Raw genomic sequence first — 23,876 nt, 5'->3', positions numbered from 1 at the left:
ATTCTGTCTGCCTTACATATTTTACCATAGTTACTTCTAATTACTTTGATGGAATCACAGAAATGTTTTGAGGTAAGTTGTATGAATGGTTTCACTAGTTTTGCTGGCAAAACAAAGGTCCTTCACAATAGTGATAAAATCAAAAGCATTACAAAAGAATGAAACCGCTTCACAAAAAATTATTTAATGAAATTAAAGGTAAGGCAATGTAATTATATAACGTAAGGTTCTTTGTGCATTTTTCTTAAGAACACCAAAAAATTTGCAAAGCACAAGTTATTGCATTGCTCAAGTGCAGCATTTTTTACTTATTCCAACAAATATCCATATATTGCCGATAACAATGCACAAATACACATCATCATAAAACTAATCAAATAATCTTATAATAATACGAGTCCTTTCTGCAGGAAGTTTGTATTTATTATTAACTAAATTAAAATGAAATTGTGGTTCTCTGATTTCAGGGAGGATCATTATTAATTTTGTGACACATGATCCACATTCAGGGAATCATCCGAAAAGTTCTTTGAGATTTTTTTAATCACTATCTGGGTTTTCACTTACTAAATGCATTTCTGGACGTTTGTGCCTTTTTCTGTGCACGGCTGAATATGGTTGGAACAGTTTACTGATCGTGTTAAAGCCCTTCACCGTCTCTGTGAAGTGATCCACTTCAGTATAGCTGGGGGTGGTTTGATGCTGCAGGACACGTGGAGCCCCCAGCAGCTCTCTGACTTCAGGTGACACATGCTTGTGCAGGTAGTGACAAGGCTTCTTCCCACTGTTGTCCCTTATGTCCCTGTCAGCACCATAGTGGTTTACAAGCAAAGCGATAGCAGCTTCATGGTCATGTATGGCCGCTATGTGCAACGGCGTGTAGCCTCCGTAGCTTTTGCGGTTCACGTCAACCTTCGTGCCAGCCCGCTTCGCTACCTCGATGACTGTGCTGATCATATCGGTGTTTCCCAGTTTAACTGCCCAGTGGAGGACTGTGAAGCCGGACAAGAAGTCTCTCTTCTCAGCCAGTTGAGTGTCCTGCAACAGAAGGGCATGGACTTGGTGCCACTGTCCCAACGCGGTCTTCATCAGCCAGTCATGGCCTGCGGCCTCCAGTGGGACATTTTCTGAGTACCGTTGCTTGTCAGCGGTCTTAGCGCTTTCGAATCTTTTTCTCGTGTATGACAGGTGCAGTCCCCGCAGTTCCTCAGCCTCTAAGCAAAGGTTTTCTTCAGGGATTGTCTTCTTTGAAAGCTCCTCCTTGGCGCATGTTGGGACTTTTGCGTCCATCTGGGATGGAGGCATTCTCAAAGGCAGCGCATAAGGTTTCCGAACCACATCTGCCCTTACCCCTGATGGGTCTTTTGAAAGACCCATCCACTTGCTTTGTGAAGCTCCTGCAGTGACACGTGGCGCCTCCTTTTTCGGCTTCTCCGAAGACCTGCATCTCCGGAGCGCCATTTCTGCAGCAGAGCCACTTTGTCTGTTATCTGAGCATTTAAGGCTGGAAGAACTGGCTACAAGACTGTCACCAAAACACGGAGTGCCATCTGGAGATGTTGAACTCCCACTGGTAGATCCCGGCGAAGAGTTGTGCGCATTTACATCCGTTTCCAACCCAGATTCCTCTGCAGTTGAGCTCACCGACCGCCTCAGCATATGAACATATACCTTTTTGACGACCACATGTTTGACGCCGTCCATCTCCTTCACCACGGCAACGTTGTCCACACACCGTTTGAAGGTGGCCCTCAGGTGTGCCGCGCGCGCGGGATCGCCGCTCCTCAACAGACCTCCGAACTCGGCCAGGAGCTCGGAGCTGCTCACCTGTCCGCCTCGCTCCAGCAGGAACGCCAAGACACCTTCTTGAGTCAAACTCATGGTGCCCACACTTGCTGCGCTCCTGCATGAAACCCGTAAATTCTGGCGAAGTTACCCCGTTCTTGCGGAGGCTGTTCGCACGGCGCGCGCCTGGCCTGCTGCTTCCGGGGAGAAAGTCCACGCCGCGAGGCCTGCAATAAGTTCTGCGCATATGATAAGAATGAGAAACCTGGCCCATGACCTCAGGCTGATTTATTTACATTAAATATGCATCGGGGCCTATTACACCGGAACAAACACTGTCACTAGTCTCCCAAGAACAAAATGGCTGAAAAATTTGCCGAATTACTTTAACCGCGTCCTTAAACATGTACTCTTTTGAATTGTTCTTACAGTTTAACTGATTGCATAACAGCAGTCTAAGGTGTGATAGGAACAATTATAGTAATAAACGAGAAAGGGAACAAAACCATTGTTTGGTTTAAAGCATGTATTAGCACACACAGTATGGTATCGTTGTGGTGTCCTATATTAATGAACATTGCAATAAGGATGGACTACAATCAATGTTGGACTGTGATGTGAATTTTTAAGGTTGCCGGCGTCGTAAAAAAAAAAAAAATACATTTGAGGGCTGTGTTCTGGTAAGAACTGCTGTGTTACCAGAATGTTCGAATTTGGTTCGAATCCCACTTCTGCCGCCCGACCCTGATAGTCTGAATGGATACAGTAATGCCCTGCTGTACACATTGGTGAACCGTTTCGAGGTTTACGGTGAGGATAAAACATTGCAACGTTGATTATCTGACAGCCAAGACGCCTCAGGCAAAGCTGTCAGCCACGTAAAGGTTAATAAAAATTGACGCGCGGCGAATGAGTGCCTCGCGCTTCCCGGCTCACCGGACTACACATCCCAAGAGCGCTCGGGGTCATTCTGGATCGCAAACTCATAGAAGAAATCCCTCGTTGCTTTTTTTTTCCTCTCTCAGACGTCATTGCCATTTTTGAATGGTGTTTTTTTTTTTTTTTTGTCCGATACACGGTCGTCCTGTGAGTTCAGTGAAAGAGTTCTCAGTAAAAGCGAGCCCTGTGTGTCGCGGACGGCGGTGACATTTCTCGGGCGGAGGGGAGTTTCCAGGAAGTGGCCATATTGGACAGCGCGAGCCCTCTCCCGCCGTGCGGAGAGAACGGTCCCAGCTGCGCCCCACCACTTCTCCCACAAAAACCTTGACACGCCGCACTGCGTGATGGCCGCGCCGGACGTGGACGTGTTTTCTGTGAGTGTGCGGTGGGCCATCGGGAGGGATGGGAAGAGGGATGGAGACTCGGGTAGGCTGAGCAGCTCGTGGACATCGCGGGTGGAGGAGACCCAGTTTCCCGGGCTTGTGTACGTGTGGGCGCGCGCTGCGCGCGCGAGCTGCGTCCTCGTCACCTCACCATCCTTTTCTCGCCAGGTGGCCCAAGAACGCATTTTGTGGCGTTTTGAAAATGTAAAAACGCTCTGGTGAACACGTTTGCGGTTCACCTGACCCGACCTGTCGTGTTGAGCGGTGTTGACATTATGGAGGTGTTTTATTTTTATTTTGTGTCGTCGCACGCACCGCTAAGCTGGATTGACGTCCCCCGACGCTGTGGTTGTTCACACAGGACTGTCTCTGAGGTGCTGGCAGACAGACAGACAAACTGTTGTGTTGTCGAATAGTTTCCTTCATTGTGTGTGATATTTTATAAAAGAATGTGTTTGTTTTATAATTTTTTGTTTCATTGCTTTCAACAGTTAACTAGTAGATACTTAAGGCAACATGTTCAAGGAAAATACAGGAGAGAGTGACGATAAACTCGGGACGCAAAATATTCTCCGGGTTGATTAAATAATCATTTTTAAATGCAAATTATTATGTGTGCAAATGATTGCCAAGGTGGGAAAAATAACTGTTCAGTGCCTGGAGATGGAGTGAGTCTGGGACAAGACGGGCAGAACTTGGAAAAAGTCAGTGTGTGTTGAGAGAGATTTTGTGTGTGTGTGTGTGTGTGTGTGTGTGTGTGTGTGTGTGTGAGAGAGAGAGGGTGAATAAATGAGGTCCCTGAGCTCCTTCTCTCACACGGTTCGTTCGAGGTGTGTGTGTGTGAGTGTGGGAAGAAATGAGTGTTGTGCATAAAAGAAACCGGAGCTTTTTTTCCTACGACTTTGGAGTGCAGGTAACTGGATGCTGAGGGTTTGTCCTTTCGAACCCTGAAATTTGGATAGCGGGTATTAAAACTCGATGCTATTAAAGCGGTCTTGTTTTTAGCTTCGAGAAAGTTCTGCGAAAGAAACACTCGAGCCGCACTGATCATCATGTCCCACGTTTGCAGCTCGGGCGACATGGATGGACGTCTCCAGCTGAACGCTGAATTGTCTACGGGACCATTGTCTCTTGTCTCTTGTCTCATCTCAGCGGTGTGTCTCTAATTACTCACTGTCACTGTGGTACAGCCCACCTGTCCTCTTACTGCACATCTGTGATAGAAAGGAGGTGTAAAAACCACGAGTCTCTTCTCTCCTCCTTTTATTTTGTGTTCCAGATATACACTGAGTACCTCTTGAAATGGTTATTTTCCAGTGGAAACTGATAGCTGAGAATGGGTACTGTGTTATTCAGTGCCACGCAGTTGTCCTGTGTTGCTTATATGTTAATCCAAAAATAGCAATTCAGTAAACAAATAGTTATCCAGTCCATATTACAGTGTTACATTCTTTTAGCTGGCACTTTATAGAAAAGTGACTTACAATGTTAAGCTACTTAGTTATTTACAGCTGGGTAATTTTTTTTCCTGGAGCAATTTTGGGTGAATACCTTGCTCAAGGTTACTACAGCAGTAGGTGAGATTTGAACCTACAACCTTTGAGTTCAAAGGCAGTAGCTGTAATTACTGTGCTACCAGCTGCAGGTATAGTGTTACATATGTGGCAGTGAAATATAGTCTGATTTTTCACATTATTATTATTATTATTATTATTATTATTATTGACCATGCCTTCTCTAATGAGTTCAGTTGTTTCACTGTTTACTGTAGGGTTTGGTAATAGTGACTTGGTATGTAGTCTCAGTATTTCTGTCAGTACAATATATGCACTGTGCACTGCTGCCTTAATCTAACCCACTAGAATGTGTCTGCATTATTTGCATAATATTTATTATTATAAATTTCTTTTGGTCTTACTGCTGTAATTTTTGGATATTTATTTTTAATTAAAAAAAATGTAGTCCAAAAGACTGCCATTCTGCCTGAATATAACAGTATGTAACATTTGCTTGTAATACTCGGAACAAATATCAGAATTGTATAGTTTGGAAAAATTTTTGATCTGGTAAATTTTTAAACCACAAGATCAGAGTTTACATTTATGGTTACATTATAATTTTGTTATCTCTTGATTGCGCTAAATTGTTGTCCAAGTCTCTCCCATCTGTTTTGAGGCATAGCTTGTTTAGTGGGGTGGACATCTGATTAATATGCTTATTTAATATGATTCTCAACAGATTCTCCTTTCAGTTGCTGTTTTTATTTTATATTCTAGAATGACATCCGTGTCAGCGTGGCTTGTACCAACTGTAGTCATTTCCGATGGCTCTGAAGTGAAACCTGCGTTTAGTATTTTTATTTACGGTGTCACAGTTCTACTGAGAAACTGTGCACCAGTTTGCTGGGAAAGATGTCATGGTGGTAGTTTGTCATGCCTGCTCTGAGTCCATCTTGCTTAAAATGTTAACTGGATTGTGTCGGCTTGGCGTAGTTTAGGATCTGCCTAACATCTTGTTAGCAGACAAGAAAATGGTTCCATTCAGTTGGATATAGAAATAAAACAGGAATCTGTTATTGCGAATACACAAGTCTCATGAGAATCTTCACTGCTCTAATAGAAAAAAATGTTGTTCTTTGCAGAACATTGTCAACTATTTCCTTTTGACTGAGTTGGTCCCAAGAGAGGTTTGTCTTTCCCCAGCCAGCTACTCTTGAATAAAAGCTATGTGAAGGATATGCATGACCCTACAAGATTTCACATTCTTTGTTTCTTATTTTGAAGAATAACTGAAGGTGAAATTGGTATGGATATTTAGTGCTTTGTGTAATCTTGTCTTCAGACTAAGGTTAGACAGCCAAACCTCACAGAGTATGCATTCCTTAGGGGAAATGCATAGCTATTTGTCTTAAGATGTTCACTATATTCATGAAGTGTTGAGATTAACTTGTTAACTTCTTGGTATTTCAGTTAATATTTTCTACTCTGGTTCTTTAAAGTTCTTTTGGTTTATGCTTCTGTGATTTTGGTGTGTGTTCATATAGTTTAAGTTGATTTAATTGTAGTTATCATATAGCGTATATTTATAAACATCAGCATATAAAATGTAGATTAGAAGTGTCATTTTTTCTCATTTTTAAAAAAAATGAAAAATATATATATATATATATATATATATATATATATATATATATATATATATATATATATATATATATATATATATATATATATTTTTTACACTTTCTCACATCTCCTCAGAATGAAGAAAAGAGGAACCTGAATTTGGGTGGCCATGTTGGCTTTGACAGTCTTCCGGACCAGCTGGTCAGTAAATCGATCACACAAGGGTTTTGCTTCAATATTCTTTGTGTTGGTAAGTGTCTTTTTTTTTTTTTTAACACTCTGCTCTGTCTCCAAAAAATTATGCTTTACACTAAGATAATAGTAATTTGAAAGCACATTATGTTCTTAGTTTAAGCAATTTTTTGAGAGCCTCCCTTCATGTCAGAAAGGAGAAATCACTGCATTTCCATAACAGAACAAATATGAAAAAGGCAGCATGCAATCAGAGAGACATCTGGGTCTGTTTGAAAAGCATTTTACAGATTCTTATGATCCTAGGCTTTTTTCCTCACTGGGCTGCCAAACAGGTACTGCCAGGCTTTGAGTGTTTCATAAATAGCTATGAAATACACCCACAGAATGTCACACAGTCGGGTGTTTTATCCACATGGCTGCAGTTAGTTTTGTTTTATTTATTAAATGTAAGTCAGACATGACACTTTTTTTATTTTGCATGCTTCCTTTACAGTGTCATACAAAATGTTGCATTAATTAGAGACATATTTCTCATGTTAATGTTTTTTTCTGCCTCTAGTGTGTAATACAGCTGCTTAGAGCAAAGTGCTGGCAATTGTTGCATTTGATGAACATCCCACTACCCTCTGCTGCCTAGGGGAGACAGGCATTGGCAAGTCAATGCTGATGAACACACTCTTCAACACCACATTTGAAAATGAAGAGGCCAGCCACTACCAGAATGGTGTTTACCTGCGGCCCAGGACGTATGACCTTCAGGAGAGCAACGTTAACCTCAAATTAACCATTGTAGACACGGTGGGTTTTGGAGACCAGGTCAACAAAGAGGAGAGGTAAGTGGCGGCCTTGAACTCTAAGGAATTTAGAAGCTGGCATTGCTCACATAAATAAATCAGCATGAAAACTCTCCCATCCCATGGCCTTTTAATGTTTTTGTCTGTTGCTGAAAAGCATGGGATTTGTGGGTTGGCCTGTGTGGGTCAGCTTGAGAATGAAAGACTGAGTAGTTGGACAGGAAAAGTGGGGCAGATGACTTGTGAAAGCTTTGAAAGACATGAGAAAGTTTGGCTGGAGGCAGGGGGTGAGAGGATGAAATGGAGGAAATTTTTGGTTTGAACTGCAGCTGTGAGACTGAGTGTTTGTGTGACCTTGAGGAGCAGAGGGCTTTAGGGAGAACTTTGAGGGCGGAGCATAGTTGTAGCTGCTTGTTTGGGAAAAATGCTTGCACTGATAATAAAAGCGAGATAAGGAGAGGCACATTCAGGGGAGGATTGCAGGATGTTAATCTCTTTGAAGGGATCGTCATTGTGTTGGCATCAGTTCCACTCAGGTGTGAGCTCTAGGTCGACAATCTTAGATGCAACTTGTGTTACAGAAGTAAAATGGCAGCACTCTTGAACAAAGGAATGCTATATGTATTTTTTTTTATGTGCAATAGATTGCTGGTGTATATTTCAAGTCTTTTTTGAAAGTGCTGTCTTGTCTCTGTAGCTGTGTGATATATTAATGTATTAAGTTAAATCACATGTAGTCATAAGTTTAACAACTCAATTGTTACTATTTTATATTCTTTTTAAAGGACATAACCTATGAATACTTACTAACAGTTCTAATTGAGAATTATAAAAATCCTGTCTTCAGTATGGATAGTGACATCTTAATAGATTAGAACCTTATTACTAAGAGAAACCATTTAAAACAAAATGCTTGAAATCCTCTTCTGCAAAATATGCAACAAAACTTGAAACATGTTTTGTCTCCAGCTATAAACCCATCGTGGATTACATCGACACACAGTTTGAGAACTACCTTCAGGAAGAGCTGAAGATTAAGCGCTCCCTTTTCAATTACCATGACACAAGAATCCACATCTGCTTATATTTCATCGCTCCTACAGGACACTCGCTCAAATCCTTGGATTTAGTTACAATGAAGAAACTGGACAGCAAGGTAAAGAAGTGTTTGTCAATGTGAATTTTAAACATGAACTTACAAGGCTTTCATGTGCGATATCGTCTTTGTTAAAGATGATATCGCACATCTCAGTACTGCTGGGGAGACCTGTAGGCCCTGTTCCAGCATTTGTTTGTGTTTGTGTCCCCCCTGCAGGTCTGTGTGCATGTAGGCTACGGAGACCCTTTAAATTCTTTTCAGCTTTGGATATTTTGGTGTACTGAGTCTGTGGTGTGGATTCCAGATGTATTTTTTAATGCTTCAGGAAACCTTTTGGTGTGTGACAGTGGTGTGGAGGCACGCCTGGATAGCTTTTCTTCACTGAGATTTCATCTGATATTATTCGTTCAGGCACAGTCTTTTTAAAAACAGAAAATGAAAAAGATTTCTTGGCATTATGTCTGTAGTTTTTCCATCAGGTTTTATATTTTGTTTAAATGCTTTGGTGTACATTGCATATCCTTATATTCACACTGTAGAATGACTACTTGCTAAGAGTCATTTAAGATGGAAATTAAATTGTAATTATTTCAAAATTCAAATGTGCTTAATTAGAAATGCAGGTTAAGCAACATTTGAGTTATTCCTTGCTTTTAAGTGAAGCAGCAGATAGGGTTGTTAAAGCATCCCCTTGCTCAAAGACTCCAAATTTGAATCTCATCATTTGCTGTAGCACCCTTGATCAAGGCACTTAACCCTGTAATGCAGCAGTAAAAATTACCCAGATGTATAAATACGTAAACCATCGTGAGTTTCTTAGCGTCAGCTAAAAATGTTTTAAAAAAAAAAATGCATCAGCTACAAATGTAAGTGTATGTCAGCGAATAGTTGAGAAAGATATATTAAAAGTATATTAAAACGTATGGATTTCTGCTGTTTGGTGTTTTACCTTCCTGGTGTTATGACCAGAGACCTTCACGTTGTAGGTCTGTGTCCTTAATTACTTTGCTACCCGGAGCCCACAGAGATGTGTGCTGATGCTCTATGGTGATCAGTGAAGGGTGATGAAACCTGTATGAAACCAGAAGCTCAAGGGTTCCAACCAGCTGTGAAGAACAGAATGACCTGAAATGTGCATCATTAGACTTGTGGTGTGGAACCTGTCCAAAACTGATATTCCAGCTGTACGGCTGTCTTTTCACTTTCGCTTGCCAGTAGGCTGTGCCCATTTTCAGCTATTCATTCATAATTTTTATCATTTCAGCATAATCAGTGAATGTTATTGAATAAGAAAGTACTCAGTTGGCTTGGACTAAATCACTTTGAAAATCACATTTCACATTTTTGGTTTTTAGTACAGTCCAGCTGTAGTCTTGATCTGTTCCCCATCCTTTTGAATTACACAGCACTTCACTTCTGTGCAGAAATTTTCTTTGCCTCATGTTGCGTTTGTTTGTTCTAACAAACTAACCAATAAGCTGAACATGTCACCCAAAAGTCAAGTTTTGTAAAAGATTTTGTGTATATTATGCCATGGCAGGTCTGTGAAGAGTAGCCTTGGGTTTAGTTGATTCGCTACTCTAAACACCGTTAAGACTGGAAATCTGCATTAATAAATATTTGCATCACGTTGCTTCGTGCTCATGGCACATTTCGATATAAGATCTGTAGGTGAATGGCTTTACCATCCTGATGTGCATATAATTACATTGGAGTACTGCAGTTCATCAAATAGTGTTGCATTATATAGTACTTGGATGTTCCAAGTCTATGTCAGTGCTGGAGAGGTGGGAGAACGCAGAAATGGTTCTTCTGCGCCACTACACCACACCCTGTACCTAGTGATGAAATGGAGCAATACTGGCATGCTGGGTAGGAACCTTTCTCTCAACTGTGACAAGAATGACAGATTCTGCCTCTAAATACAGGCAAAGGGATGGAAATTTTCTTGTCGATGTTGCTTCCTTTCTGCAAATTATTTTTCCCACTCAGTGAGAGGGGAAAATGAGAACTTTCTAAATAAAGTGTTTTGCTTGATAGTTAGCCCTTCCTGCCCATGATTTTTATCTTTTTATATCCCTTTTGGTGTTTGTTACATTCTGAATCCTGAACGTAATTATACTCCAGAGAAAAAAATTAAGCATAAATATGCTAAACAAAAAAACGTCTGAATATTTCATTTGACGAAGGAAAATAAATGGTTTATGAATTAATAACATGGATTACATCAGCAGCTGCAAGGCCTCACATTGAAAACAGCAGTATATATAGGCTTTAATTCCAGCTTCGATCTCAGTAAATTTTTACATTTTTGCACAAAGATGCATTGGCCATGCTTTAATAAGCATAATGACACAGCCTTGCTTTTCATCTGGAATTTTAGTGGCTTGTATTTGCATGGTCACAATTTGGAATAAACCTAATCTGAGCAATTGCAACTTCAATTATGAATTACACAAATTGATTTTCACAGCAGAACCCTCGGTTTCCTTAGGTGAACATAATCCCCATCATTGCTAAAGCTGATACAATTTCAAAGAGTGAGCTGCACAAGTTCAAGATCAAGATCATGAGTGAGCTGGTCAGCAATGGAGTCCAGATCTACCAGTTCCCCACTGATGATGAGGCTGTCACAGAAATCAACTCTTCAATGAATGTAAGTTTTGTTGTTTCCTGCAAGAGATGAGAGTATTGGGGGTGGAAGTTAGTTATCTTCTCTTTATTTGTCTTTGATAATATGCAGCTGGAGGCGTAGTGGTTAGAGCCGCTGCCTTTGGCCCCAAAGGTAGCATGTTCAGATCTCACCTCCGGCTGTAGTACCCTTGAGCAATGTACTTACCGAAAATTGCTCCAGTAAAAATTTCCTGGCTGTTTAAATGGTTAAATAAGTGTAAGTAGATTAACGTTGTTAGTTGCGTTGGAGAAAAGCATTGACTAAATGAATAAATACAATGTAGCTGGAGAATTGTATTCCTGTGAAACATCTTGTTTTTTCAGTTTGATTTTAGAAGCATGTAGGTTACTTTCTACACAATCCCACTATATACTTCTTCTAAGCACTTCCTTTTGGAAGATGTAGGCTGGTAGTATTGTGAAATAGTTCATGAAATGTTATTAAGGTCAATTTTTTTTTTTTTTCTATGAAATTCTCTGTATATCTTTGTGGCTCAAGATTTATAACATTACTTACGTAATGGTACTTACATTTGCCACTGTTTGCTTGATGGTTTTTTCCAGCGCTTGCATGCTGAAGCACTTTCCTTATGATGTCAGTTTTTATTGCCCAAGCATAACAAGGAACAATCTGGAAAAGTCTAATCGTGGAATAAATATGTCTTCGAAGATTGCTCTGAGCAGGTTTTCAGTGAAATGTCTTAATAGTGATAACTATTTTTACTGTTAGTAAAATAATGTTTATAGGTAACATAATATGAACATGTTTGATTGGTGATGCTGTTAAGTGGAAGGAGGAAATACTTTTTAAGATGGACACTAGAAAAGTTTCTCCTGAACTATGCTCCCCAGGCCCATCTGCCCTTCGCTGTTGTGGGGAGCATTGAGGAGGTGAAAGTGGGGAACAAAATGGTGAAAGCCAGGCAGTACCCATGGGGAGTGGTGCAGGGTGAGTATTCCTTAGCATATCATCTCTCACAAGACTAATCTTTCTTTTTGTTGTTTTTATTAATCTCTTTAGTACCTTTGTATGTGATGCATATAATCAATAAAATGTGTATAATAAATGGGAACAGTTTGTTTACCTAAGACTTTAACGTAACTTATTTGATATATTTGGGTGTCAACACCGTGTGAAACATTTTAGCTGAATAGCATACTAGTCTGTGTTTCCTTGAGTTAAATCATACATGTTGTGCTTTACACAAAACCACACGAAAAAGGGCCCTCAAGGAGAGCTCACAGGGAGGACACAATTGCTTTTCATGGGTCAGGAATATTGTAGCACAAGCGTTTTATAGAATGACACCCTTAGAAGCAACTGGAAAATTACCTGGCATTAGCTGAAATATTCTAGTCTATTAAACTCTACCCATTCACTCTCCAGAGAAAAAAACAATTATTTTGCTGTTCATGAAAGCCACGTTTAAGGTACCAAAAAGCTCCAGAACCGTGAGCTCAGCTGTAAGAGGATTATTTGCTAGTTTTTGTAATTGTTTGCTCTTCCTGCTAAGCAGGTGTCCTTAGGCAACCACTTAAAGTCTTCATTTAGCTTTCTGGTTTTTGTGTCTACGTACCTTGCCGAAAGAAGCTGTAACAGGACCCCCATGTTGGACATGGCAGTCATGTGGTCACAGTCCTTGGTCCTTAATTACTGTGCTTCCTCCTGCCCAGTGTAATGCTGCAAGAGCTCTATAGCAAACAGGCAGCCCCTTGTGTAAAGGATTCTTTATACTGATGGCTCTGTCCAGATTAATCACTTTGTGTTCCTCCTGCTTTGTTATTATAGTTGTGTTTGATTAGTGGAAAAGTGCTGTGAATTTGATAAATGTTTTGTGCTATGAAGAAATCTGAACCCTTGCTGGTAATCTTTATGGAATGCAGTGCTCAATCTACTTTTTCCATTTTGGAAACTCTCGGAGTACTGTGTACTTGGGTTATTTTCAACCTTTTAAGAGCTATGTCTTATAAAAACAGTTCTGTTAGTCTAGCTTGGGAACCACACTATTTAAAAACATGATGTCACCCATGCTAATTAGTAGAAAGTGCTTAGATCAGGGCTACTAAATTATTTATTAAGTTTTCTCACGTGCTCTTGCTTATTCTTATTTTTGGTAAAAAACAGTAAACCTTAATTTTTTTTTTTTTTTTAAAACAATTCCATAGTTTTCTCACAACAATGTATAAGAAATGGGAACTGAATTTATTATTTTGAAGCAAGTATGACATCTATTTTTAAAATGAAAATGTGCAATTAAAATTGGAAGGAAAGCAATAAATTGAGCAGCAACCATGGATATAAACAAAGGCAACATAAAAACACTTATTTGGAAGCTGTAGCTATAGTCAATATGCTGCATTATGAGTCAGAAATATTCTCTCACAGCATGAAAAGATATGATGTAATTTCCCCCTCTATGATAATTTAGACCAGAGGAAGTTCATTTTAATAGATGTATTAAATTGTCATGTAAAAAATGAGTCACACTAACAAAATCCAGCTGTTACTCAAGATGTCAGTGCCTCTGAAAGAAATGATTCTCAAAACAGTTCTTGGAAATGGTGAGAAATGGCTGCTGTACTTTCAGCTGATCTATGAAGTACTTAAAAGTGAAAAAGTTAGAGATTAACTATAAAGAGTAATTTGTTGTCAACAATAGATTTGTACCATGGAAATTTTATTAATCAGTGCTGTATGTGAGTAGCTGCTAGCGTCATGGTTAGAGCTGCTGCCTCTAGACCCAAAAGTTTGAGCCTCCCCTCTAGCTGTAGTACCCTTGAGCAAGGTACTTGCCCTAAAATTGCTTCAGTAAAATATCCAAGATATACAAATGGGTAAATAATTGTAAGTAGCTTAACACTGTAAGTTGCTTTGGAGAAAGGAATTAGCTAAATGAAATAATGTATGTAAATATAATTAAGTGTTCTACTGATCAAAAAAAAAAAAAAAAAAAAACAGTTGGAAGTACCAGTATGTTTCCTGGTTGCTGTCATGGTGGAGAAAAATAATTTGAATTTGAGTAAGTAAATCCCAGTGACGGAGTGTTATTAGTTACGCACAGTTTGTGTGTGATTCAGGCCCCTTCCTGTGTGTTAATTGAAGTGCAGTGACTGGTACTTTGTGGCTTCAAGTTAAATGCAATATATTACTGCAATGACAAGTCATACCACTTTGTATCTGGTAACATGGAGTTCAGGAAAGCATCTGGAGAACTCAGGTGGCTTTATGAAATTTCAAAATATTAAGCAAGCCTTCTCTGATGTTTGTCTGTGTGACTGTCAGGGGGCCTCTTGGCATTCCTTCTTTATTCCTTTGTGTAACACGGTTCCCTGCTCCCCCATCACCACCACCACGCACTGTGTCTTGGAGGAGCCTTCGCAGCTTGACTGTTGCGCATCATCAAACCTTCTTCATTCTTTTTTTCCACTAAACTCAGAGAATGAAGTGGCTGTTTTTGGGCTGCTGTTTATAAAGAATCAGTCTACATTTACATGAATTCATTTGGCAGATGCTTTTTTTTTTTTTTCCAAAATGACATACAACGTAGAGTAAACACAAAGTGCATCTCCCAAAACGCATTTTAAACATGCATACTTATACAAGTCATGGTCAGCTGTTTTTTTTTTTTTTTTTTTTTTTTTTTTTTTTCTCTTTCTTGAATTCAACTTGAATTAAATTGCTGGATTGATACAATAAAATGTGGTCAAATGGTCCAAGGCTGCTAAGTGTATAGTACCACCAGTGGCAACAGTGTTAATGAATGGTGACTCATGACTGCTCTGGTCTATAATGATTTCACATTTGGGACTTCACTTAAATCCTCTTTAGAGGACTGTAAACTGAAACACACACACATTTTCAGAACTGCTTGTCCCATACGGGGTCACGGGGAACCGGAGCCTAACCCGGCAATTCAGGGCGTAAGGCTGAAGGGGGAGGGGACACACCCAGGACGGGACGCCAGTCCGTCGCAAGGCACCCCAAGCGGGACCCGAACCCCAGACCCACCGAAGAGCAGGACAGCGGTCCAACCCACTGCGCCACCGCACCCCCTAAACTGAAACAATCAACAAAAAATAGAACCCTTCCCACTGTATTTGAGGGACAAGCACACACACGCTGGCTGTCCCAAGTGGGGTTGCACCGAGCTGGAGCCTAACCTGGCAACACAAGATGCAAGGCTGGAGGGGGAGGGTATACACCCTGGACGGGACACCAGTCCACCACAAGGCACCCCAAGTGGGACTCAAACCCTAGACCTGCCAGAGGGCAGGACCTGGCCAAACTTGCTGTGCCACAGCACCACTGCACCCCCATGTGGGATAAGCCTCGATTCGTAAATGATCAGAGGAGTCCCTCTGACTTATTAGCTTGATGGCTTGGAGAATTATCTAGCAGCAATTGCCTTTAATGTATTGAATACCAGTACAGTTAAAAATACCTCAGCTTTTTCTTCTCACTTCACAAGCTTATTCTCCATAATTAACACTCATCCATAAGCTTGGTTGTGGTTGTAGATATTATACTGTTTTTGTTATGCTTTTAGCAAATTATGGTACTAAAGACAGCAAAAGTCATCATGCTGTGAGTAGTAGAACACTTGTGTCAAGGAGAATCTTAAATTTTATTGTCATATGTGGTTATGGTCACCTTGTTAATCCAAACAGTTTTGAAACAGATGGTTTTCACTCTGCTTCTCTGGCCCGAGTTTTAACCAAAAACAGCAGGAAGAGTTTCCTGCCATCTTCATGGGAGGATTCACAGGCTGTGCGGTTGGATCAGTTATTAGACTTGCAAGGGAGGGGAGGGACTGATTGGCAGAACAAGGTGTGAAGAATGTATAATGCAGAAAAGTGCAAAATGTGAGCCATGCTGTTTACTAGGGGCAAAAAATGACAATCTGCATGTATTTTTCTTGTCAGTGTGCCAACACAAACTGAGCTCTTTGAAGATGGGTACACAAAGCCGAACCACGGGTATATCAGCAGAGATCGGAAGAGTTTTGGGGCTTTTACCCCCAGCTGTCATATTCATCGAGGCCAGTGAATTGACAGACCCACTTTGATTGCTACAGACTTTTTATGAAGCCTGATTTCAACTTGTGATCTGCTTGGGAAAACATTCCTTCAATTTATAGGGTTCCCTACAGGTTTTTAGTGTGTAAAATACTTTTTCTGTTAATACTCCAGACCCATTTAGGGGAAAAAATCTTGCAGGAATGTAGATAATGCCTCAGAAGTGGACTTTGGTGTACACCTGAGTATTTCTGAGACTAAAAAAAGATGCAGTAGATTTTTTGTGGTATTTTAGATTTCAACACGGTCTCTGAAAAACTGCTAATGGTTCTTTCTTGGTTCCACTCCACTATAACATAGTTTTTGATTTTTCTAGATACACCTTGTGCAGGTTTTTTTTTTTTTTTTATTTTTTTAATAGGTGGATCAAAAACTTTATTAATCCAGATGGAAATTGCCTGCATAGTTGCATAGTGTGTTCGTGGGTTAAGAGGAAACGTGTATGACGGAAATATCAGGAGCCATTCAGGTTTTCTTCTGTCATTGTCAGTATTATCAAAATGCTGCAGAAATTAGGGGAAATATTTACACACTTAGCATTTGTCTGGTAATATAGCTTCCATCTTTTATGAAGTGAGGTTTCTCTGCATAACTTAACTGCATGTTGTACTAAATGTGTGTTTGCAATGTTCTTAAGCTTGTTATTCTCAACCATTTATTTAATTGGTCTGCGAAATGTGACTGTGTCAAGTAGATACCAAATTAGTCCAAGTCTGCCTGTTTTTAACTCTGAAAAATCAATACTTCTACTGCTCAACTTCTTCTTTTTGCTTCCAAGTGTGGGAGCCACATATGAAATGCACAATATACAATGATGGAACTCCAGCAGCATTTTTTTTACATAGTGTAAACAATTGTTTTTAGCCGTGAGTGCAACAAATGACAGGCTGCACCTTGTTTTGTGTATGTGGTGGGCAGTGGAAAACGAGAGCCACTGTGACTTTGTGAAGCTGCGAGAGATGCTGATCCGTGTGAACATGGAGGACCTGAGGGAGCAGACACACACACGCCACTACGAGTTGTATCGTCGCTGCAAACTGGAGGAAATGGGTTTCAAGGACACAGACCCTGACAGCCAGCCTTTCAGGTAGGTGCTATTGCATCCCTTTAAAATTATGGTTAATTAAAATTATATTTTAATTCTACTATATAATACTATAATTAAGTGGTTCTATAGTTTTTCTGTCCCATTTGAAAAGAAATTGTAAATCTTGAAATTCTAAGTTCCTGGAGGCCTGAAGTAAGTTTTCTTAATTGTCTGGTTGGGCTCACAGCCTACAGGAGACATATGAGGCCAAGAGAAAAGAGTTCCTCAGTGACCTGCAGCGCAAGGAGGAGGAGATGAGGCAAATGTTTGTCAATAAGGTTAAGGAAACTGAAGCTGAGTTGAAGGAGAAGGAAAGAGAGGTAAGCACAGGGCTGGGAAAAGAGACGTGCAGGAGGTTGTAGTTTCACAATGTATGAAGTATGAGCTCATCAGCCAAAATGAGCCAGGCACCTTTTTTGCAAAAAATTAAAATTCACTTTGTGTTTTAAATGGTTTCCTTTAAACGAAAAAAAAAAAAAAAAAAAGCCCACTGTCAGCTATTAGCACATTCGCATAATTGAAATACGATGCGTAACAGTTTTGGTTTCTCACCTTGCTGTTCATCCATCAGCTGCATGAAAAGTTTGAACAGCTGAAGCGCATGCATCAGGAAGAGAAGAGGAAGATAGAGGAAAAGAGAAGGGACCTGGAGGAGGAAATGAATGCTTTCAATAGGAAGAAGGTGGCAGCTGAGACTCTGCAGGCTCAGTCCTTACAAGGCCTACAGCAGCCACTCAGGAAGGACAAAGACAAGAAGAAGTAAGTGCTGTCTCCTTCCTTCAACCGCTTTGTCTTCCTTCCCCTCCCTCTGTTATCACTGCTTTTCTTCTAGTCATTTTTTGAGGCATGAGGTAGAAGTAAGGTCCCCAGTGTGTCTAAACTAGTGAGGTGACTATTCTTTTATGGCTCATTGCAGGTTCACAGTGGCTTGGCATGAACCACAGGGTGTTGTAATTAATGTCTTCGTCTATTATTGACAGACTAATCAGCATTTCTGCTGAAGAACTATTCTTTCCTTCAGTGCAATATGAAAATAACTTTATTATGTAACTTTAAAATAACTGCTTTAAAAGCTACTTTACTCATTGAATTTTAAATTATTACTTTTTGTTTTATGATTGTCAGATATTTTTGTCTTTCATATTGACCAACATTTTAGGACCTTTAAACTATTTTACTTCCATTATTGACAAGTACTTAGAACGGTAGTGCCCTCTATAGGGACAGCAATAAAATGACTTTTCTCTTATTGGCTCATACAGTGAGATTCTTGTTCCTTCTCACACATTTCTCCTTATTATGTTTAGATTTAAAGTTTTTGCTATAGTTTCAATACTCTGTGCTTGGATTTTGAGATTTGTAAGTAGTATTAAATCCTCATGATCATTTAATTTCATCCATGTTTTTTGCTTTTGTGTATTTTGTTGTTTTTCTCATTCTTTTCTTTCAGTTAATTTATGGGCATTGCCATCCAGGCTGATCATGGATTTGACTTTCATCAGCATAGCAACGTGAACATTTATTTTTTTGACATTCCTTCATGACACCATGTAAGTGGACCAAAGACTCTGATGGAACGTGAGCGCAAGAGACTGATGTATTAGGGGTTGTGACCAGTGGCTGGAGTTGCCACTTGCTGTTTTGGGATCGTTGATTTTTAATTACAATGGACTTTTTTTTAAAGTCCTGGAGACTTGTCTGTCTATGGCTCTAAACTGCTGCTTCAGAAAGAAAGACACAAAAAATGGACACTACAATTTCTTTTTCTTAGTTCTTAATTTTGTGTCCCAATCTGAGAAAGAAGTGCATTAACTGCGACATAACTATGCATGGAGAAGCACTTCTTTGTGTTCAGTAATATCTGAAATGAGGAGCAGCATAGGCTATAATTAATGCAGAGAAAGTAAACAGTTCTGAACATTCCTCATAATTACATATCAATAGTAGAATAAAACAGTTTGTAACACATTAACCTGGTGCTGATTTTTTTTTTTTTTTTTAAATGTTTTCTATGTGTACATTTTAAGATCTATCTTTTGTCTGGCACTTAGTGAAACCTATAAATGACATCGTAGTTTTTGCTTATTAAATAGAAAGCAATAGTATACAGTGTTGTACTATGAGTCATTTATGCAATGAAAGATGAAGGGAAATTGGCTGTTTTTTATAAAACTTCTGCTACATAACAGATAATTTCCGAAGTTTTTGCATTATGGAGATATACTGTTAAGTCTGAAGGCAGAGGTGACAAAATGTTCTCATTTTCATTGGAAATAAAATTTAAAATGTCAATGTTTTTAGCTGTGCTGTGTATGTAGGTCATCTGGTGTTTGAGGTTGGCATTTACTACCACTATAATAAATATTGCACAGAGCATCCCCACCTCATTACCTTTAAAAGTTTCTCATTTATTTTATGTGTCTTTATTGAATTCCCCCTTGGTTTTTACTAAGGCAATAAAACCTTGTCACGGTTTTTCAGACACTGTGCCTCGGATAACAGAAAACAAAAACTTGGCAAGTACTGTGAATTCTCTTATGTGGTGGGGGGGGGGAAAATCCCATGTGCGTGTTTTCTGCTGGGCTACAGTGACTTGTTTGCTTGTTGCTGCAAGAGGAAAAAGCCAGTTGAAAGGTGGTATTGTAGAGGTTTAAAAATATGATCTGATAACCTGATGGGATACCACTGGGGACATTGTTTAGCAGTTCAGCAATGCAGTTGTTTGGAATATTTGCTCTGAACCTAAACTTAAAAAAAATACAGGTACTATAAAAAGCCCGGTAGATGGGCAGTGGTTCACACATCTCAGTAGAAGCTTTCTTCCCTGGACTATTTTTGTACAAACACACAAGAAGACTATTACCACAGCGTTCATTGCTACGAAAATAAACAAGCTCACTTGTGTTGTGCAGAAAAGTTAGTCATGTAGTGTACATGTGTGATGGGGTATCAGATACCTGCATCATTAGCAATGCTCCTCAATGGATAGGATTCAAAAATTTTAATCACTGACCATCTGTAATACCACTGAGCAAGTAATTTGCTCTGAATTGCTCCATTAAAAATAATCAGCAATATAAATCAATGTTTAAGTTCAGAAAAAAGATATATATAAAATGCAGTTTTATATGGTAGAAGTTACAGTAATGTCATACGCATAACGTGAGGCATATTTTCATCTGTTCAATATGTTTTGGTCAGTGTGAGTTTCCTTGTGACGTACGCATGGGCAGTAACCAGGTACTAGTCCGAAGACAGAAGAGCAAGTGTTTGCACACTAAAGTGCTGGTGGGAAAACGGTGTGCAGTCCTTTTTTTACCGTGTTAACACAAATGGTATGATGATGCTCAGTACACAGATTCTGAAGGGTGCAGCTCCTTGGTGCCCCCCAGCGGAACTGTCTGGATGGATTAGACAGGATGTGGGCTGGCACAGAGCCATCGCATTTGTGCTGGGCTGAAGAGCGACAGTTGGTTTCCCATCCACAACATGAGCTTTGTGAGCTTCCTGCCAAAGTCATTCACCCCAGACATTCTTCCGCTTGCTTGCAAAAGCTAGGAGCTTGAAGGCCTGGCTTCCCCTACAGCTTGGCTGTGGGGGCTTCACTTCGCAGCCGTTACCAACCGTTTAAGTGGTGAAAATCCCAACCCCGCATTTTCAGAAACTGCTTGTCATACAGGGTCACGGTGGTGCAGAACAACTTCTCGAAACGGTGGGATGCCTGGTACAGCTCGGCTGGGATACCAGCCTGTCGCAGGGCTCATCAGCAGCAGCGTGTTTATGGGAAATTGATCTCACGGTACGCTGCTTTCTATAGTAGAACTGTAGACAGGATTATGATTCCATGTGTCTACAAGAATGGTACACTGAGGCTAAAACCACAGCGGTTTGTTTCACAAGCAATATTCAAAAAACAGTACTTCTAGCCTTTTAAGAAATTAAATATTTTATTAGAAAACTCACTGCACTGCACAAAAACGTCCATCTCAAATTTCAAAAGTACAAAGTATTACAAAGAATTTTTGGTACATCCACATTTTGGGGTTTTGGAGCTGGTGTGCTGCACATTGAAATGGAATGTTATGTTTCATTTTGTACAGTAATATTGACTCCGCTTCATTATGTTCCCCAATAAAGCTGGAAGGTGCATTATTTTAAAATGAGGTAAGAATGACAGGACTGGTATAGAAAAACTGCAAATTTCTGCAAATGCAACATAATTGCTTATATTTGCTGTCCACTGAAAAACTTGAGTGAAAAAACCGCTTAGAAATTGTATTTCAAATTTTGAAATGTCATGTTAAGGCAGAGATGTTAAATATTTTAGCTGCTTTCACATTGCACATTTTTCCACTAACTCCACAAAATGGCACGTTCAGAATACGTAACCTCAACTCTGTACAGTTAGAAATGATATAAAAATCACATTACTACAAATTTTTTCATGCTTGAAAGAAGCACTTAAAATATTAAGATTTTCATAACCCACAATAGAAATCTTAAGTATACCCCCCTCGCTATGAAGTAAAATGAGCAAATAGTTTTATTTTAAACAAAAACCACATTCTGCAATGTGCACATTAATAAACTGTACATGTTATATCACAAAATAAAAACCATCCATTGCAACAGTAAAGCATTTGTAGAATGTTTCTTAAAAATCACTGCAAAGAACACTGGTTAATAAGTATTAAGCAATATGGTAAAATGTGGGGGGGGGGGCTTACCAGAGATAGAGAACATAACAGAAAGCTTATGACCTGTAACTATAAGGAAATGCAGCATCTCATGACGGTTGAACTTCATACCTCCTGCTTCTTGACTCCAGTTTTATTCAGTCTGACAAGTTTAGCTGAGAGGGGGGCTGCAGAGGGGGGCAGGGTGTGAAAGTGGTCTGACCCACGTCATCCTCCACAATCGCCTCGCCGTACAGCCGCCCGAGTCCATCATAGAATGCGTCAAAGTCCTGCTCCTCGCTGTGCGCCTCGCCCCGCTTCCTCCCCCCACGCCGGCTGCTGTGCCCTGATCCTCCATCAAGAGGAGGCTGGACGCCGATAATGTACAGCGTGTTGGGTGACAATAACAGCTCCTGGCCGCTCAGGTGTTCATCTGCCATTTCTTTGCAGTGGATGAGCTCCTTGCTCTCCACCTGGGGCAGGAAAAAGCACAGGAACCCAGCGATAATGCTGTGCCATCATATGTTTTCTATTTCTTGTATACAGAGCCCTCATGGTATTCAGCAATAAAAATGGACTTTGTGTTTTTCTGTTTTTGAAGTTGGGAAAGAAGCCAACTAGTTTCTGGCTGAAATTCCAAGACTGGTCCAGCAGGTGGCATAGAGGTTAAAGACACCACCTTGGAACTTAAAGGTTGCCGTACTTGAACGTCATACTTATCCTAAACTGCCCCATACAAATATCTTAGTGAATGAACGTGTAAAACCGCAAAACTCTAGATCAGAGGTTCTTAATGGGATCCATGGAGCCCTTTCGAGATTCTTGCACTGGCTTCAGTGTGTTCAAGAAGAGTAGACGTGCTTTAAAAATAACTAAACGAAAGTTTAAAATATTCCTGTGTTACTACTGTTTGTGACAAAGTAACCAGGTCTCAGTGGAATAAACTGAGCGCAGCGTTTTCCTCCAGTTTATTTGACTTTTTTCTTTTTTCTTTTTTTAAGAAGGCATCCTTAGCTTTTACCAAATTCCTCAAAGGGTCTCTAGCCTAGAAAGCTCTGGTCTAGACAAAAGCGGCAATTAGGAGAAGACAACAAGAGCACGAGCACCACCGGTAATGCTGCTGCTGTAAGAATGGCAAAAAGCCGCTCCAACCTGTGCTTTCTTTAGCAGGTCTGTAAAAACAGAGAACCAGTCGGGCGTCAGCCTCTCCAGCTCCAGGGTGATGATGGCCAAGGCCAGCGTGGAGCCCTTGAACTGCGACAGCTGGTGGCAGGCCATGCAGTGCTGCACCTGTCTGATCCAGAGCGCCGTGTGGAAGAAGGGCTCCGTGTGACGACGCCGACGAGGAAGCCGGGGGAGTCCCGGCATCGCCAGGGCGTGGAACTGCAACCATCGTGAACGGGAAACAGACACGCCGTGCCGTCAGCTATCCTCCTCTCCTCAGCAAGGATTTCAACGCTCTGCTCTCTAGATCTCTCCCAGATGGACCACCTCACCCCCGCATCTTCCCGACCGCTCTTTTCCCCCCTCGGCTCGGGTGCCGACCCCCTGTTGCTAACGTAGGTGTTGTGCTTGTCCGCCTCTCTGACTGTTAATGTCGACTAATAGACCGCAAGGCCCGTTGCACAGGCAGCTAGTTGAGCTCGTGTTCCTGTTTGTACCTACCAGACTTACTCCTGTTTACAAAACCTGTTTACTCTGCATTTATAAAGCTTTACGGTTACGCAATTATTTCTGCAAATAAGCCATGATTGCGGGATTAAACCGAAAAAGAATTACGGGATGTAATGTCACATAGTGAAGTAGGCGAAAAGCTGACCTCCGGTGATTACAGTTACAGCCGAGAACCCAAGGGAAAAAAAAAAAAAAAGAAAAAAGACGACGTGACGAGTTTAGGTTCAGAATGATGACGTGACATTGTGGTAAATGTTGGAAGCACATCCGAAAAATTACTTTTTTAAAAGTATTTAGAATTTACGAACAGCAGTGATCAGTTTTCCCAGTTCAAGGGTGTTGCAGAATTTGTTTTACAACATTGTTGCTT

The 23,876-nt window shown here is 40.4% G+C and overlaps 2 protein-coding genes across 4 annotated transcripts; one reads left to right on the top strand and one right to left on the bottom strand.

Annotated features, from left to right (window-relative positions):
* Positions 1–540: 540 nt before the first annotated feature.
* On the bottom strand, positions 541–1,881 carry LOC108934162 (ankyrin repeat domain-containing protein SOWAHA-like). The gene has a single exon (XM_018751694.2). It carries the CDS (start codon positions 1,879–1,881, stop codon positions 541–543), a length of 1,341 nt encoding a protein of 446 aa, XP_018607210.2.
* An 858-nt stretch (positions 1,882–2,739) lies between these two features.
* On the top strand, positions 2,740–23,741 carry septin8a (septin 8a). 3 transcript variants are annotated; one of them, XM_018752015.2, is made up of 10 exons: positions 2,740–3,098; positions 6,368–6,482; positions 7,065–7,260; positions 8,191–8,377; positions 10,815–10,976; positions 11,846–11,942; positions 16,988–17,156; positions 17,344–17,476; positions 17,728–17,915; positions 23,003–23,741. In XM_018752015.2, exons 1-10 carry the CDS (start codon positions 3,069–3,071, stop codon positions 23,163–23,165), a joined length of 1,440 nt encoding a protein of 479 aa, XP_018607531.1. In that variant the 5' UTR covers positions 2,740–3,068; the 3' UTR covers positions 23,166–23,741. The 3 variants fall into 3 exon arrangements, with proteins under 3 accessions (XP_018607531.1, XP_018607530.1, XP_018607532.1); XM_018752014.2 differs by having other exon boundaries at positions 23,000–23,741; XM_018752016.2 differs by lacking the exon at positions 23,003–23,741 and adding an exon at positions 18,607–19,164 and having other exon boundaries at positions 2,742–3,098.
* Positions 23,742–23,876: the final 135 nt, after the last annotated feature.

Source organism: Scleropages formosus, chromosome 4, assembly GCF_900964775.1.
Source record: "Scleropages formosus chromosome 4, fSclFor1.1, whole genome shotgun sequence".
Lineage (NCBI taxonomy): Eukaryota > Metazoa > Chordata > Actinopteri > Osteoglossiformes > Osteoglossidae > Scleropages > Scleropages formosus.
The sequence above is the reverse complement of the archived record's forward strand: the minus strand, read 5'-3'. Positions and strand labels throughout refer to the sequence as shown.

What these genes read in the sequence shown, in the direction of transcription:
- LOC108934162 (XM_018751694.2), bottom strand. Translation starts at nt 1,881, where the DNA reads ATGAGTTTGACTCAAGAAGGTGTCTTGGCGTTCCTGCTGGAGCGAGGC.
- septin8a (XM_018752014.2), top strand. Translation starts at nt 3,069, where the DNA reads ATGGCCGCGCCGGACGTGGACGTGTTTTCT. An exon ending in CGGACGTGGACGTGTTTTCT is followed by an intron (nt 3,099 to 6,367) that starts GTGAGTGTGCGG and finishes ACATCTCCTCAG; the next exon opens with AATGAAGAAAAGAGGAACCT. An exon ending in CAGGTCAACAAAGAGGAGAG is followed by an intron (nt 7,261 to 8,190) that starts GTAAGTGGCGGC and finishes TTTTGTCTCCAG; the next exon opens with CTATAAACCCATCGTGGATT.